The sequence below is a fragment of the Struthio camelus genome, chromosome 2, assembly GCF_040807025.1.
Source record: "Struthio camelus isolate bStrCam1 chromosome 2, bStrCam1.hap1, whole genome shotgun sequence".
NCBI lineage: Eukaryota > Metazoa > Chordata > Aves > Struthioniformes > Struthionidae > Struthio > Struthio camelus.
Genome location: NC_090943.1, coordinates 133,929,616 through 133,947,364, shown reverse-complemented (window position 1 = coordinate 133,947,364; position 17,749 = coordinate 133,929,616). Strand labels below are relative to the sequence as shown.

At 39.4% G+C, this 17,749-nt stretch overlaps 1 protein-coding gene across 1 annotated transcript; it reads right to left on the bottom strand.

Moving 5' to 3' along the window:
- Nucleotides 1-279: 279 nt before the first annotated feature.
- GGH (gamma-glutamyl hydrolase) lies at nucleotides 280-17,091 on the bottom strand. Its single transcript, XM_068932614.1, has 9 exons — nucleotides 16,845-17,091; nucleotides 15,797-15,911; nucleotides 13,607-13,657; nucleotides 10,225-10,309; nucleotides 6,720-6,858; nucleotides 5,714-5,820; nucleotides 5,519-5,609; nucleotides 4,219-4,356; nucleotides 280-2,240 (listed from the first exon to the last, which is right to left on the bottom strand). Exons 1-9 carry the CDS (start codon nucleotides 16,966-16,968, stop codon nucleotides 2,119-2,121), a joined length of 972 nt encoding a protein of 323 aa, XP_068788715.1. The 5' UTR covers nucleotides 16,969-17,091; the 3' UTR covers nucleotides 280-2,118.
- Nucleotides 17,092-17,749: the final 658 nt, after the last annotated feature.

Below are 17,749 nucleotides of genomic sequence, written 5' to 3'. Positions count from 1 at the left end.
TGAGCATTAGAACTAAAAAGACTTTGAAAATTAAGCAGGTAAGCAGGCAAATGTTCTGATCCTGCGTTCTACCTACAGTGCTGAGTGCCAAACAGAACACGGAGTAAGTCAGCATAGACAGCTCCCTCGCTTTCCTCATCAGGACAGAGCAATGGTTCCCAACACTATACCAAGTGGATGCAGGTTACAGCAGCCACCTGATTCGAGAGTGTCACGGGGCGGGGGGAGCAAGGAATGTTAATACTTTATCCATGCAATCTAGAAGAGAAGAAAAATACATGTATTTTTGAATAAACTTTATTTCAAGTATCATAGAAAATCACCAATACCATCAAATAAGGCTTTATAAAATAAAGAATACAACGGAAAGACATATATAGATGATAAGCACTGCTTTCTCATCACATTGCACACCATATTCTTCACAGTTACACACCTGTGAACTGATTACTACCATTGCAGTTAGCAGACATTTCACTTGCCAGATTGGTCCCTGTTATTAAGGTTAACTCCTGCACTTCTTACTCGGGCAGACTCTTAAGACATATTCCGATGAACTTAACACGAGCAAGAAGTGGAAGACTGGCCTTGGTATCTTAGCTGCTACATCTATTTGCAACTGGAGACCATGATGCTCTTTTTACACTGGTTCTAGTCAGGAATCAGCTAACATAGTTAATAAAATAAGGTTGCTTATATTAAAAACAGAGTTCCATTTACAGAACTTGGCTCATCAGGAAAATGCAGAAATTTGCAATTTCACAAGTCTAAGCTTGTCATCACCCAACAATGTCTTTTCAGTAGTCATAGTTATTTTTCCTTATACTATTTTATACTTACATTATTTTAATTAACGCTTTTCACATTGTCTGTGCAGTTGTTTGGTTATGAAGAATAAGTTACAGAATACTTTACTTAAATGACCTGAGAAACGTATTGGCTTTATTCAGATGTGGTACTTTAGAACACAAGGTACCGCCAAACAGAGAGCTGAGGTACAAACTGAATTCTTCATAAACTCCAAATTCCCACTGACATTAACAAAGTTTGAAAGCTGTGCAATACAGGAAAATTATATCTGATTGTCTCATCTTAGTTCCCTTTTGGACCCCACACAAAACCACTGAACAAAACTAAGCATGCCACTAAGCATGTAGCAGAGCAAAAAAACAAACGGGCACCATAGCGTACTGAATGTAACTGCTATTATCATTATGTCAACATTAATAGGTTTTTCAGATACATTCATCTGCTGTTTGAATTCCAGTTGCATTAAACTGTATGAGGAAAGAGAAAGAAACTATCGGCTCTACTAAGTCAATGGCAAACTCCCCCGACTCCACCAGTGAGAATTCTATCCAGTAACTACAGAAAAAGTTTTAAAAGTTTAAAAGAGTACAAATCATGACACAGTTAAAAGTTAGGTTGACATTCTTTTAAATATCGACAAATAGTCTGCTCCATTTGCAGAATCCAGCTACTATCAAACAGATTCTTGCAGGATTTATGAAACTGAATTTGAGAAGAGTAGAAAGTGGGATCAGCACTTAATTATGCCCTCCAAGTTAATTTTATCTGGTATTTGCAACGTGTAATTTACATTGCATTCTCGTGCTTATGTAGCACGAATTTTATTATTTTTTCAAACGACAAACTAGTCCCTGTTAAGAACTTAGTTACATACATATTTACAACAAGTCCAAGATCAGAAGTCTCTTACGTTAAATCATTTTAAGAGAACAGAGTAGTACTAAGCACCATCTCTAAACCACTAGTGCTATCACAGTCCACAACACTTTACAGAGATAAACTCCATATTTTGAAATATACGAATATCATGTTTTTCCTTTTACTACAACTGATCATTTTCAAATTTATAAGCATAATCAAAATGCCTTTTCTGGAGGAAAAAAATCATTTTTCTGTGGCTTGTATTCAAGTGTGATCCAGGACAATTATTACCTTATTAATTGTAAATTTTTAGATTAATGATCCAACAGTGCAGAAGAAACACAGGATAAATCACTGTAAACTGCAGTGCACTATATCAGCTTAATTATGAAATGCCAGCAAATAATTCCTTTTGCAAACAGCAATGCTGCACCTTTGAACAGATATTCAATCAAAAAAATAGACTTGTTGAAATGAAGAAAATGCTCCTGTATAAGTCGGAGTGTAATTATAAATCAATTCTTTTGTCTCCTCATCTTTAGTGGGAAAACTGTGTAGGTTCTTCCGGGCTGTAAAACATTTTAAAATTACAGATCATTTTTCTGTTATCATCCTTGATAATTTATTTCTTGGAAAAGTAAGTCATGCTGTATAGCATAAGAACAAATAGAATTACAGTAACTATTACACGGAGAACTGGGAAGACAGACCTTCAGAAATGTAGTTACAGCAATATTTTATTACTGGAGATGGAGAAATTTAATTATTCATTTAAAGTCAAGACTATACAAGAGGATTTGTGAGATCCAGCAGCTCTCACAGTACCATGAGAAACATATCAGAATACTAGTCTCCTGAAAGCTGCACTGTTGGCACAGACTGATTTGGTGAAGACAACAAAAACTGAATCCTGGCTTGGTTTGTCATGTGCGCAACCCTACACAAGTTAGAATTACCAGCGGATGGACACGGGGATGCTATTTCAACAGAATGGTTTAGTTAGTAAATGATCATAGCTACTGAGTACATTTCTGTCAGTTGAAACCAGTTTGTTTCCTCACCCTGCAGTTTATTTTCAGTGTTAAGGAGGGTAAAAGCTAACAAAGAATTCCTTGTCGCTTGGCATATGAGATGGCGGATATACACATATAAGCTGACTGACATAGGTTTGCTCTACTACAATTCAAGAACAACAGATGCAAAAGCTGGTGACCACATCAGTGTGGCATAAGCTCATTACATATATGTGTGCGTGTGTGTGTACATAAATATACATATAGGCATAAATTCATACATGTCCTATATCTCTGTATGGCTTATTAGCACAGAGTTGGCACTTCTTTTGCCACGCTGATTTACTCAGATAATGGCCAGAGCAACTTAATTCTGCCTACACTGTACAGTGCAGACAGATACAAGAGAACATATCAAACAGAACTAGAGAACGTATTGCATTTTAGTATTACACTCCACAAGAAAATAGACTAATGTTGCACGTTCTCCGGTTTTCCCCTTTAATTTTGTCTCCCATAAGGACCCTATCAAAATTTTTAAAATACAAGAAGTTTATGGATGGTGACAACAAGGAATTTTACCACCTTTCTGCAAAGCAGAGTAAGACTTCAGCACCCAAAAAAGGGCCTTGAACTTGTATAAAGCACAGCCTTTATTTCTACACTCTCTCTGACCAGCTCAGCGCAAGTTGCACCGCTTTAAACTGCCATTTGCTTTCTCTAATCAAAAGGATAACATACAGATAAATCTACAGATCAAACTCAATTCGGTTATTGATTATGGACTTTATAGTCCTATTCAATTACTTTGACTATTTCAAACATAGTCAATTTAAAAGACTGCAGTGACTGGAACAAAATAAGCTTGATCACTTCAGATATTTCTGTATTCATATCCAACTTATTTATAGCAGATGGACAAAGTTTTCATAAACTACCAAAATTTTACAGACTACTTGCTTCCAGCTTCTGAGGGTATAAATAAACTTAGAAGCTCAGCAGCAGAACTCAAAAACATCTTACGCTGCCCAGCAGCTAAATACTGTGGACACTATAGTGCACCCCTTTGACATATCTCTGTACTTAGCCTAAGCAGCATCTATAATCATGGTGCTATGGTTTGGTAAGCAAAGCTAAGAACATATTTAATGCCTCTAACTCATTTCAGAAGCCTCTGGAAATTACAAATGGGACATTTTTTCCTCATTTCATTGTCTTTGTGCAAGGCAGACTAAGTTGCTACAAAGATCCTTCAAAATGATAGACAGTCATGGCACAGGCAAGGCTTTTACTCCTAGTGGAAACACACTCGTTTCAGTAGAATGTCTGGTTTTTCTATGTCACTTTTACTAAGCCATTCTATTTCTAGTATACCTTGTTTTTTTATAAGCCTATAAAGCTTGTAGAGTAAGCTTCTCACAAAGCAATCAGAGGTATTGAACTTTGACAGCTGAAAAACAGGTCTTTTCTCTTCAAGGATTTTTACTAACGCTTCACTCAAAAAACTGACATTTATAGATCATAAAGTTTTTACCTTCGTTAACGAAGAAGTCAGCCATGTAATATGATGCTCTTATAGCCAAGGAGGAATGTGGAATGCCTGATGAGTTCTTCCATTCATAAGCATTTTTCTCTGGATGCCACTGGACACCGTAAATTGGGTATTTGTACGCTGCAACAAACACACTTTTCATCAAAGCACGTAAGCAAGTCTATGCCTTAAGAGTGAGGCGGGCATAATCTTATTGCAAAAAGAATTTAAAGTATAAGCTACAGAAACATTGCACTTATAATCAATAGCATCACAAAAACTTGAAATAGCAACTTGAAACTCCTACAAAGTCACAGTAAAATTCAATGAAAAAATGGGCATTATAAAAAGAGAGTTTCATTCCACGCAAAAAGATTTTTGTAGATCAGTTACTTTGATTACTCGCGTTGCATAACTAAAAAGAATTCCAGATTCAAGTCTTGAGATCTCCTTGAAGGCCCAGTCAATCTAGTGGCAGCTCCCGTCTGCTCTGTGCCTGGCCTAATACACCTGGGGGAACCCAGTCCTTAACTGTCTTACAGAGGATAGCAGCACAGCAGCCAGTGACTGCTCTGTGATAAATCACTTGCAGGAAAAGGAGGTGCCTGCCATTAGGCTAATCAGGTTATCTGATCAAACAGCTATTTTTCTCTTCTGGAGGACAATCAACATGCCATACAGAAGACTCCCACAGGTTGGCAGCCAAACCTTATTGTAGAGCTATTAGCAGAACCCTAATCAAAACCCACACTCCGGAACAAATTGACACCTTTCTTGAGTTGAGCAAGCCTAGAGCAGGTATATGTAATGCAAAAGGCTTTTGGAGGAAGGCAATTAGCAGTATTGCTGCCAAAGTAATGAGGGAAATTGCTGTAATCTCAATACCATGAATTGTTCTCCTCCTCCAACAAACAAGATACGGAGCATCACAGGAGAGCCAGCATCAGCAAACGGACAGCAAGATGCGAGAGAGGCGCACTGCACTGTGAAGGGATTAAACTACAAAAAGAGTAGTGCTGTACATCTCCCTTTGTGGCACGGAAACATTCCAGTGCTCAAGTGCAATGGCATATCTGGGAGGGGAAAAACGGGTGAGAGAAGTAAGCTCACAGATATGTACTCAAAAGATAATTTATCTCTGCAAACACAGTGTTTCTCACAGCCGGAGTGCAGATAGAGCCAGGATTCACCACGCTATGTTAAAAGTAAACTTGCATTACAAATTAGTATCACGGCCAGCACATCTCTAAAGAAGAACTACTTTGTTACCGTCCCACTTTACACACAAAATTCACTTCCTCACCTTCCATGGTAGATATAAACTCCAGTTCGTCAGCTGTGTTAGTGGTCAGAACATTATAGAAATTATATAGCTTCTCATTCTTTGTGAAATTCTGTGATAAGGAAGAAATAAAAAAGGATGTGTTGTTTGTTCATTCATTTATAGTTTTAACCCAACAAATGTATTTGTGTTCATGACATAAAATGGATCAAATACCTGCACGGAGAGGCTCCACACATGAAAGTTCGATGTCAATGGCTCAGTAGCAAATGCATGTAATATATCCTCAGGGAAATTCCTGAATAACCTACTGTTTTTTGCAACTTTTACAAAGAAAAACAAAAAAGGATATTCTCCATTACTCAACCTGCTGACAGATGGACTGCTACTGAACAGAAGAGGACAAATTTACTAAAACGCTACCTTGTTTCTATAACATAACATCATGATTTAACATGCTGCCAGGAAGATCAGTGAAATAACTCCAACAGGTTTCCAGCGTGCTGTTATTAATGTCCTCCAGTCCTCACTCAAAGAGGACCCAACTTTTCCACCTAAGTTCTCACTGAGCGTTGTTTTTTGTCACTCATTTCGGTGACAGTCCATTCACAATGACAACAAATCGCAGAATCTGTGAACACTACATGATCCACTGACCAATTACTCTCACATTCAAGGATAAAGCCATAGAAAATATCAGTAGAAATCACATTCTGCCAGTGTTGCTGAGTGGCACTCCTCCCTCGGTAAGTAATATCTCTAATTTCAATACTTGATGCTGTGCAACTAAGATAGCATCGCTAATATCCACTCTTCGGTAAGGCGCAAGATGGAAAATTAAAATTCAGTTGCTCTCCGATTTTGACAGGTTTCATACCTCAGTATTTTGTCCAGCTCACTAAGGAAAAGGGACCTAAACCCACATTATTTATGGGGGTAATTGATTCATATAATAATTTGAATCTAAGAGCTACAACTGTGGTTTGTGCTGATTGCTATTGGTTCCGAATAGCTCGTGCTCACATTTCTTCTTAAAAAGCCATAGAATCGCACTGACTTTGTAAAAACAGTCATAGCAACTTAATAACAAAGAAGTTAATAAGAAAGAAGTTGTTGAGATAATAAAGGGAAATTTCCTAGATATTCAGCCCTGCTTATTTATGAGAAACAAAATAACACCTCTCACCAAAATTTAAACATTACATGCAACGGAATTCTTCACCTGAGGTAAAGTTCAGAGGGAATGCAAAACCATCTGTGTTGGTATTAACAAGTAAAATTTCGCCACTTGTGAGATACGTCAGCTCTTCATGTCCAAGACATGTTCCCCATATTGGAAAATAATCTCCTTTATCATTAGCCTTCAAAACAAAAAGCAACAAAATTAACAAAGTGTTGAAGATTTACAGAAAGACGACTCAGTAGAACTTGCTACTCCTTTTGCTTTCTCTGGTGTAACTGAGAAGCAAAACTACTACAGACAAAGGAATTGTAACAGTTCAAGAACAATCACAATTGAAATAAACATATTGACTCCCTTATTTATTCAGAGGAAAAACTATGCAAGCTAGAGGATATGCAGATGTCCCCCCAGACAGTGATCTTGGCCTACATTAGTATCAATTCAACTGTTCAATTCTGTAAGTAAGTAACGTTGAGAGTAGTTTAAACAGAAATCACAAAACGACAACACTCCTGTAAAACAAGAGAAGGGACACAGAACAATCCCCCACCATTTTGAGGGAGAGCCTATTCATTACCATTCATAGTTTCAAAAGAAGCATTATTATTCCATAGCAAGGATCCTCTGCAATACCTGTGCCCATCCAGCTATATTAAGAAAACGCAAGTTATTATTATTATCATGGCTGTGGTCTTAATGTCATGTCATGACACCAAGTGCTTGTTTAACTAGCAATTTTGGACCTCTGTTCCAGGAAGATAAACTGTGAGTTTAAGTAACACAGAATAAAAAGTGACAGTCATTTTAAAGAGAATAAAATTTGGAAGATAAGTGTAAAAATTGCTGAAGAAACGAAAAAGGAGAGCAGGGAAGCAAAAAGAGAATACAACTAGCTTTCTATCATTTAACTAAGCACATGTGATGCTGCGCACACAGTGCAAATTTGCACCTTTGTACTGTTTATTCCTCATAGTAAGCACACTTTAGGAGTTGGGATATTTCAGATTTCATGTGTTTCTGTGAAATTTAAGTACTCTTTTTTTGTTTCTAAATTGTTCTTACTTATGACCCCCTTGAAGAGATGCTGCTCAAAAAACATTCTAGAAAACCTGAAACTACAGGCTTACAATAAAAACGTCTTCCGACTGCATTACTGATAGGGTGGTAACAAAAGCCCACGTAATTACTACTTCTTAGAGTAAAACAGGGAAGAATTTACGAAAAGAAGGTTAGTAGTATGGCAGAATCTTCGCGACCATTTGTCATGTATGCCTTGAGACAGAGAACTTGCTACCCTGCGGAGTTTCTTTCACGTAAAGCGAGGAATAAAAGCACTAAAGTTAAAAATAAAAACAAACAACAACAACAACACAACCTACAATTTAAGAACAATTACAGCCAAATCACAAACATTTTGAGTCCCTCAGTTTCTCTTTGAATAAATACCAGGCTGGAGGCTAAACATATGTTTAAAAACGCTAAAGATACCAGATTTTAAAAACTAATTTAAAAGCTGGAAAAAACAAGTTCGGTTAAGCTTTTGCCTAACAGGAGGCAATAGTAAAATTCTATTGACTTGAATGAGATAAGCATTTTACATCACCTATTTATGTTAAAACAGAGCCAGACCAAATATTTCTCACTGTGAACACTGGAAAAAAAAGAGAAAAGGAGCACTTGTACATACAAAAAAAAGTCATAAAACTCAGTTAACTCTGTATCTGCTAACATACTCATGACTTTTGCAATGCATCTTACATAAGTAAATCTACCAATAATTTGTAGTCGTAATTAAATCTCAAAAGATGAAAATCAAAACTCATAATTATTAGGGATAGCACAGAAAAAAAAAAAAAGGTGTGTTAGTAAGGTTACCTATGATGAACTGAACATTATTTTTCACCTTTCAAACATCTTGAGTACACATACCATTTCTAATGAGCCTGCCTCTCCGGTTATAAAATTACAACTTGAACAATTCACTTTATCATTGTGAAACGTCCATATAATTTCATAATAAATACTGCAAATACTAACAATAAAACCAGAAGAAACCCTCGTCCCAATACTGAACACCAATACAGAAGCCACACTTCACACAGTGAGTAGGTCCATAGAGACAAATGAGATCACTTGCCTTACATAAAGGTGAGCTAGTCTTTGCGAGATTCAGGTTTAAGGTAACAGACTAACAATCCCAATGACAAAGGTGGAGACAGATAGATATACATATACATAAATATATATATATTTATATAATACACATGTATATGTATATATAAGAATAAGAATATTGGTGCCATGGGAACTGAGCAAAGGACTGCAGCAGCTGACTAAGTTTTCCACTTAGCCACTGCCTAAGTTCTCCTTGCCTGCTGTAGGAAAGTCTGCATCAGGAGAAGGAAGGAATTCTTCACTGCCAACCAATGCCTCCTGTTGCAATAACAGTTTAAGAATTACTCATAACTGGTGCTAGAGTTGGGCAAAATTTCCGAACTATGACTTTTGTGGCATGATTTTTCAGTTGGAAATAAAGCAGGTGAGGGGGGGAAAAGGGAAGAAAATTCTCATTTTTATTCAATTTGGACACAGAAAGTCCTTAACAAATCACAGAAATTGTGTTTTTTACAGTGAAAAAAGCTCAGTGAAAATCCATTCCTTTCCACAAAGCATTTTCAAGACAAAATTTTGAAATTCAGAATTGACCAATTAATATCTGGAAAAAACCTCTTATGCTTGGAAAAAAGAGAATTAAATCTTCAGTTAGGATTCAGAGCCTTCCTAATGTTCTTTGAAAGAAATAGCTTTCCCACAAAGTCAACCTGATAATTAATGCTAATAATTAAATCATAACGAATGATTGCCCACACCCCCATTTGTGTTATAAATTAAGCTAGTGTTTACTCTAAAAAAATGCTACATTTACAGTTAGCAGTTGAATGGAATTACGTTAAATGGTGTAACTCATGCAAATGTAGATCCTTCATTTGCACCTCCAAAGATATATTTAAGTCTGTTTATAGATGAGTAAGAATAAAGATGTTTCAGTGTCTGTAATGCATATGTTAAGGAAGGCCATAACATTATATTATTTAAACTGGATTATTTGAGAATCTCTCTTTTGAATTCCTCAGGAGGAATTCAAACTTTTACATTTAGACTGAGACTTTTACATTTATTATATATGTGCGTATTGTCATTCCACATTTAATGTCAATGGACACCCAGTGCTTTTAGTAGGCACACCTGTTATTTTATTGCAGGTTCCAAACAGAGATAAAGCCCCACATAAATCAACGAACGAGACAGTTCCCACCACGAGAACTTGGCATTTAGGACAGTGACAGTGCATAACGAGAAAAGGTGTTTGGAGTCTTAATCTTAAACTACAAATGATTTTTTACACAGAAACCAGCAATGAGTTACTTACTGGCAGCTTTACAGTTAACACGGTGGACTCCAGTAGGAAACTAGGAAAATATTAGCCTCCTGTCATTTCATCTCTGACTAGTGACAATAACAAGAACTGTTCCTTAGTAATTACCTCCAATGCCTTCTGGTAAAAGATCTTAGCAACCTTAGCATATTTTGAAGTCCTAAGATCCACACCACCTCCTGGAAAAAGTATCCTGCAAGGCAACAACCAAGAATCTGATCAGCAATAACGAATAACAACTAAAACCTGGGCAACATATACAGAAAGGGCAGGTTGTGGTTTTAAGGGTACAATGTGGTTCTAGACAATTAAATTTCAGAAGTCCATAGCTAGACAACTAAGCTCCCATTATAGACAGTAGAGATTTAGTCAGAAAAGTCAATAGAGCCTGGAATATACATGCTAAAGCAGCAGACAATCAACTGGTTGGTCAGCTGAACAGCCCTGTAGGCTGCACTGGCTGTACTAACACTCTCCATTGATTACGAGAGTTTAGACAGCACTCAGGCAGACAGACAAATTCAGGTATCTTAATCTTGAACTAAATCCCATCCTAAATTTTAATGCTCTTTAACTGAGGAAGGTTATTAACACAAAGTAGTGACCAAGGCTAGTGCAGCGTAAAGAGGAGGTGAGCAAACAGAAATATACATAATAAAGACTTTGGCTGGTAAACAAAAGGGTCAAATCCCGCCCTGACTTTTAGTTGGCTCTCCCTACTACTATAAAATCATGGCCCCAATTTTCATTCGCCCTACTCAATTTCAGTAAAAAATAATTGCGACCTCTGCAGAACCACCTTCTTAGGACAACGCAGATCAAAAAGTTCATGCAAAAGAGGCGGAAAACTACTCTTGCCTGTAACTTTTGATCGCAGAGGATCTAATACAGCCAAAAGAAATACAGCAATCTCGGATATGGAATTGAAGAAACATTGTACAATGGTTTTCCATCACAAAAATGATTTCAACAACGGCAGTGCTCGGTATGGCTCCCCAGAACCAAATGCCAAAAAAACCCAAAACAAGTAAACAGGAACACTCAGCACAGTGCAGCAGAGATTTCACATGTACAAATGATGATAAGGATGATATGGAAAGTAATCAAGTACTACTATGACATTCAATTACATAAAATAAGAAAAATCTCTTCCAGCTACAACTGGAACAGCACGTGCAGAACTGAACGTGACAGTCCCCACTGCAGTGGGACTTCAACAACATTTACTCAAGCCACCTTTATCAGCTGCTGACTTTTTACCAAAAAGGCTGCAGGATTTCCACTACCTGGATATAGGATGTATATGCTAGGCTCCATTGACATTTCCCTGCTCTGAAAACAGTAACCTGTACCAATGAGATGCTAACAAGCAGCTAAGGATACGCAACATCCTCAAATCATCCCAAGCATCTGCAAAGTGAGAATGTGTTTGAACACTCAGGACTAGTTTTAGTTTAACATTTACAATGCACAGGGCTATGCAAAAGCCACCAAGAATTTGGTGGAAAAGTAGAACGCTATTCACAAACATACAAATCAGATTACTCTCCAGTACTAACACAGAAAATGATTACAGCTGAATCGTCTTAAAATAGGTGAAATTATAGGATTCTACAGAGAAATAGACAAATAAGATAATTAGACGTAAAAGAAAGAAGAGAATAAGACAAATAAGGTGATCCTTATCTAGAAGTGATGGAAATTTCAATTCATCTGGTCCTTTCATTCATACTGTCATGAACTGGCCACCATTAATTAGGAGAAACAATTGTTTCATTTCTTTAAGTGCAAAAAGGAAGTAACCTATTAAGTAAAGATGACAATGGCTTGACAGGGTGATAAGCACATTGAAATGCAATTACATGTATTTCAAAATCTCTAGCTGATTAGTGCTGACGAGTTCATTGTAAATTTTAAAGGCAATTTCAGAAGTACATTGCTACATTCATAAAATTGCTGTCTTCACTGTACTACATTCAAGGTTTTAAGAAGCCATTTTATAACAAATAAAGATAATTTTGGACCACAAAGAACCTGGAGCTAAAGTCTTACAACATGAAAGATCAATACATTATCTTGCTTATCCTAAGTTTCCATAGCATGGAAAGACCTTCCCTTCAGAGGTTTTGTTTGTTATTTACATACAGATATATTGTGAAAGCCATTAGCTAACAGCAGAGGGCAACAAGAGGAAATATATACCACCCTTATCCACCTACACCTGTCCACCAACTCGTAAGTCACAGGAAAGACAGAGGAATAATGGAATTGGATCCCAACCACCCTCCTCTGCACGCAAGCAGGTGGGAAGGCGGAAAGAATGCAAGATTCCATTGGATACAGTCTTTGTAACCAAAGATAGATTTGCAGTCATGAAAAGGGGATGAAATAATTCATTCTGTCTCCAACAGGAGACTCCTCACAGAGGAGAAAAATGTCACTTTCTTAACACTGTAAAGCTAGAGAGACCTACACTGCAGTTTATAGGGCATGCTTTGGGGCACAAAATTCTTTCTCCTGGCAGCCACAGGTCTAAATCTGCAAGTTTTACTCATATTGATTAACATACTGGTTTATGAATACACCAAATATTCATGGTGTAAGACACTCATCTCACGACTACAAGTAGCCCCATCACACGCTAAGGGTTCATACACAGCCAAGTCTCTGAAGGGTAGTATCAGCTGATTTAACTCTTCTTTAGTTTTAGCACAAGGCAAACTTAAAATGTTTTGACTTTGTTTAGTCCACAATTAAAGTGTGTTAATTTAGATCACATCATCTCACATTTAAAAGAATGTAAGAACAAAGAGCACATGGCTATATTAAGGGTGGACAGTTGCCATAGGTCAGCTGGCAAGTTAGAATATGTTTGTCTAACAAAACCCTAAGCCACAGAATCACAACAGGCAAGACAGGCCATGTAAGAAGCAAGAGAGAGAGAGCACAAACAGAAAAGAGTAGAAACAAAACCAGAGACTAAAAATCAGAAACCTTTGGGATAGAGAAAATATGAAGAAGACTGGAGAAGAATGGAAGAAAAGGCTACAAAAGGAGGGTAAGAGCAGGGAAGCCTAAGAGTAATGATGCTCCCAGCGAGTGCTATTAAACTTCAAAATGAAGCCGACCACTCAAACGAGGAAGAGAAAATAAATTAAGAAAGAGGAAATGGGCTATTTCACTTGTAAAGTATAAGCCAATTGTTATCCACTACAATGCCACTTCTGTTTGCCTGCAGACAAGCATACGAGAATGCCAAAATGATTCTTGGCATTGGTGCAGATGATCTGACGTGCTCTTAAAGAAAGGAAAGGAAATGGACTGACATGGAACGAAATGGTGATCTCTCCGTCTTAGAACAGGTTTATATGTGTACTGTGCTCAGCACAGCCTTTCAAGAGAGTAGAAGGATAGAGGTCCTGAGAACATGGCACAGCTTAAATCCATACCTATAATACATTTCAATAGAAAGCCAGTGCTCAAAACTTACCCATTAATAGAGTGGAACAGCTTATCATACTCTTCATCTGAAAGACTTAATCTGAAACACCAAGAAAACAGTTACAGGACAGGTCTGAAATATACATATTTTACCATAAAAGTATCACAGTTGCTGAACAGAAACAAAGGGCACAGAAAATATGTAGAAAGCGTGTATTAAACATTCAGAAGAAAATAGTCCCAAACCATCACAAGAACTGTTCTGAAGCTCTTACGCTACTACTTTATTCTTTTGTGGTCTCACTGTACCAGTTCATTCACCCAGGAGTTGCAAATGGCTAGGATCCTCTCAGTGAAGGTTTCACTTCTCTCATGGAAAGGGATTAGCCACCTTTCCGACTAATTCCCCACCTGTGATGCTTAAAAAAATTGCGGAACAGCAGACAAGAGCTAAAAACCACTGAGAGTCAAGCTAGCTCTCAAATCACCACCAGCATACTTGTCAGTAAAGCACTCATTGTACTGCTCCCAGTTCCAAGCTGGAATCATTGCGTAACGTTGTAGCTCAATGCTATGCTGGCCTACCACGTTTCCTGCAGCTGGGCTGCAAATCATGCTAGAACCGCTCTACGAATCTACCCTGCGATCTAATACAGCAGCAACAGGAGTCACCTCGCCCGAGCTGGTCTAAAAGCAAAGGCTGCCACATAGATGGCCTTGCCTTCCCAAGTGTCTGCCAGGATCTTGGCCTATCTGATTTTGAACAGGAGGCCTTCACAAATTCCCACAGACAGGTGGAGGTAAATGTCTGAAATAAAATCCTTACCTGATATATCATCCCTCACTTTGCAAAACAACAGAAAGGTTTGGTCATTCATTTCAAGACAAAAAGCTCATGAAATATTTACCAATATAAATAAGGACACAAATAAGCGTTTTAACAGTTGCCACCACATAGATGTGCGTTCTTTATTACTGCATTACAGAGTATATTGCTGGTAATACTTCAAACATAGAAGACCTGGTTACATTCTAACAGTAATTTCAAACGGGAAAACTTTATTGACCTAAGTGAAAGATAGTCAGGATTTCCTGATTTATATGTAGGTACACAAATGAGGTTTCTTTCAAAAAAAATACTGTTTCACCAAACCTGAAGTGTTTCACTTGAAACAGCTCAGCAGAGACTTGAGGACGCACAAGACTGGAAATAGGACCCTGGCAGGTACAGTTCAGAATTATGTGCTCCAAGACCCCTCTGCAGGTACTCATTAAATATAACATTTATATGAATAGCATGGCTATTACTTCCTGCAGACTGGCAACTCCGGTTTCTGGTTGACTCCAAAAAGGGCAGAGCTGCAGATAGTGGGTCACACCCATGCTTCAGTAAAGCTCCAGTTGAGAGGTGGAAAGATGAGAAAGACCTCAGCATCAGCAAAACACTATGACAGCCAAACTCATGCAGGATTGATGCACTAGGTGTATCCAAAGCATCCAGCTCCGCCACATCTAATTTAGCTGTCAAGAATTAGATGCCCCCGTTTCATTAGCAAAGCTTCTAGTCAGCAACCATCTGAAAGCTCCATCAGCTGCACGAGGAACATTGGTTTCGAACTCAGGCACTTCACCGGTGCCTCTATTGGACCTATTGAGATTTGCTGCAGCAGTATTAGTATAATTTTAATTTCTTACAACAGTGCACTTAGCATTTTATAGCTAGCTACCTGTTAGCTATGAAGTATCATTAGTTCTGTTATTTACTCTGCTACGTTTTGCCCAACAGCTAAAATTTTACCAGATACTGAGTTAGTGGCCCACAATATGGGCAGAACTGATAGTCTTCCTCCATTACTTGAATTCTAAGATTACGGGTTGTGATAAAAGATATTATCTACCTAGATATGCATGTTTGTGGGGCAATATACATTAGACTCACTACAGATAACTCCAGAATAACAGAATAAAATTACCCTGTACTGTTTGTGAGTTAAAAAAGAAATATTCAATATGCTGAAAATTATAATAAAGACTATTAGGAAAATAAATATTAAACATGGTATGTTCCAGCCTGCTTTGATTCTGATCTCTAAAAAGAGCTTGCAAATCAGAGCATCTTCTTGTAGCCTGTGAGGGGTTCAAAACTCTCAGAAAATCAGCATAGCTGCTTTCGGTGCTTCTAAGATGACACGCTCTGCTAAACAATTAATATCCTCTTGTAAACATATTAAAAGTGTACCTTATTGGCACAACCCGGGCACCAGCAGATTCTAAAAACTTAACATATGAAGCAGCAATATATGAACTTCCAAACTTGTAGAACTTCTTAAAGTGGCATTCCTGTGACAATATACCTAGAAGGTCCAAGAAAGAAAATTAGTGTTATACAAATTATAAGTGTTACTCTCTGAAAGAAGAATTAAACTCCAGTTTCCTATTTGTCATGTTATAATGTTCTATTTAGAACAAGAAAGAATTATGAACACCGAGAAAACTGAGGTAAGTCAGTCAGTCATGATGCCTAGCCACAAGGTACCAAATAAACATATAACAGATTAAGGCTCAACTTCCCTGCTTTATTTAACTACTTAGTACTACAGCTTTTCTTGAATAAGTGATCTATATTTTAAGTTTTTTAAACAAATGTTACTTATAATAGCTTCACTGTTGACGGCCCGCAGTAGCAAAGACTTATCATTTAATGTTCTGATCATGTAATCTAATCTACGTTTTCGGAGATCTTTCATTCCGCTTAGAAATCAACAGGTTTTCACGCCAGTGTTATATGTCACCTCAAAGAGGATCAAAACACAGAAGTATTATACGTGTTCTTATATGTACGGTTATCCGAACTGACGGAAAGGCAACATACAGCAGTGCGATGAGCTATTTTGTGACAACAGTAAGCATGCTGCCACTCTTCCTATTTTTCCGGGCCATTTGTGCATTTCAAAAGACAAAGTCTTTTAAAACTGTTCGAAAAAGAAAAAAAAGGGGGGGGGACGGGGAGGAAAAAGGGAAACAAAAGGGAAAAAAAAAAAAGTCCGTGCGTCAGGCCGAAACCCAAGGTACGGCTGCTTTAGCTCCACTCCCTCACACGCCTCACGGTCAGCGCAAGTCCACCTCTCCTTTTACCACGGCGACCTTCGCGCCGCGACACCGGGCGCCCAACCGCAGCCTCGGCCGCGCGGAGCGGCGCGGAGCAGCGCAGCCCCGGCGCCTCCCCCCGCGTCACCCGCTCCGCGCCGCGGCGGCGCAGCCCCCCCTTCGCGCCCCCCGCCTCTCACCGATGATGGGTCTCTCGTTGCCCCGCTTCACGCTGCCGCCCAGCGCGGCCGAGGCCACGGCCCCGCAACGGAGGAGGAGGAGGGCGGCGCCCAAGAGGGGAGAGAGCCCCGCGCGGCGCCGCATGGCCCCGTTGCCCCCCGGAGCCAGCCGGTCCCCGCCGCTCTCAGCCGAGCCGAGCCGAGCCGAGCCGAGCCGCGCCGCGCCGCGCCGCGCCCCGCCACCTCACCCGAGCGAGCGGGGCACTCTGGGAAATGTAGTTCCGGCGCCGAGAACGCGGGCTGGGCTCCGCCCCGCTGTGCGCCAACCGTCAAGGCAGGGTCGGCATCCAAGCGTGCCGGAAGGCAGCCTGGGGCCCTTTTTTACTGTAAAAATCAGGTATTAACGTACGCCTGAGGCCAGGGAAGGAAGTTAGCGTGGCTGCAGGCTCCGCACCAGCCAAATCCCCCTCCGAGGCCTGCTGCGCCACCGAGCCACCTGCCCTGCCGGGCTCGCCTGCCTTAGCTTGTCACCTTTTCCATCCATGTTGGCTCTGACAGCATCACGTTTGCCCCGTTACCCTACCGTGGATAACATTCCCTGTTTAACAACGTTACGCTCCATAACCCGTCAGAAATAGAGAGATATAAGGGAATTAAATAACTGGGGTTTATTTCGTTTTTTTGTTTTTAAGCACACAGATGAAAATCATCGAAGCTGTTGTAGCAAACGGATGGTTTGACCGAGGTTCACCGGAGAGGCAGACCACCTCCGGCGCCACAGCCCCGAGCGGGCAGTCACGGGCACCTCGGCCGCGGGCGCTCTTGCCCCGGCGCGTGGGCTGCTCCTGGCACGGAGCACTGCGGCATGGCCTCTGAGGCCCGACAGCCCTTCTAGGAGCCGTGGCTCTCCTCCAGAGTAAAGCAAT

Bases quoted from the DNA above. Each gene is read 5' to 3' on its own strand.
- GGH (XM_068932614.1), bottom strand. From the start codon at position 16,968: ATGCGGCGCCGCGCGGGGCTCTCTCCCCTCTTGGGCGCCGCCCTCCTC. The intron at 15,912-16,844 runs GTGAGAGGCGGG...TGGACCTTCTAG, and splicing joins CAACGAGAGACCCATCATCG to GTATATTGTCACAGGAATGC. The intron at 4,357-5,518 runs GTGAGGAAGTGA...TGTTTGTTGCAG, and splicing joins GTTTATATCTACCATGGAAG to CGTACAAATACCCAATTTAC.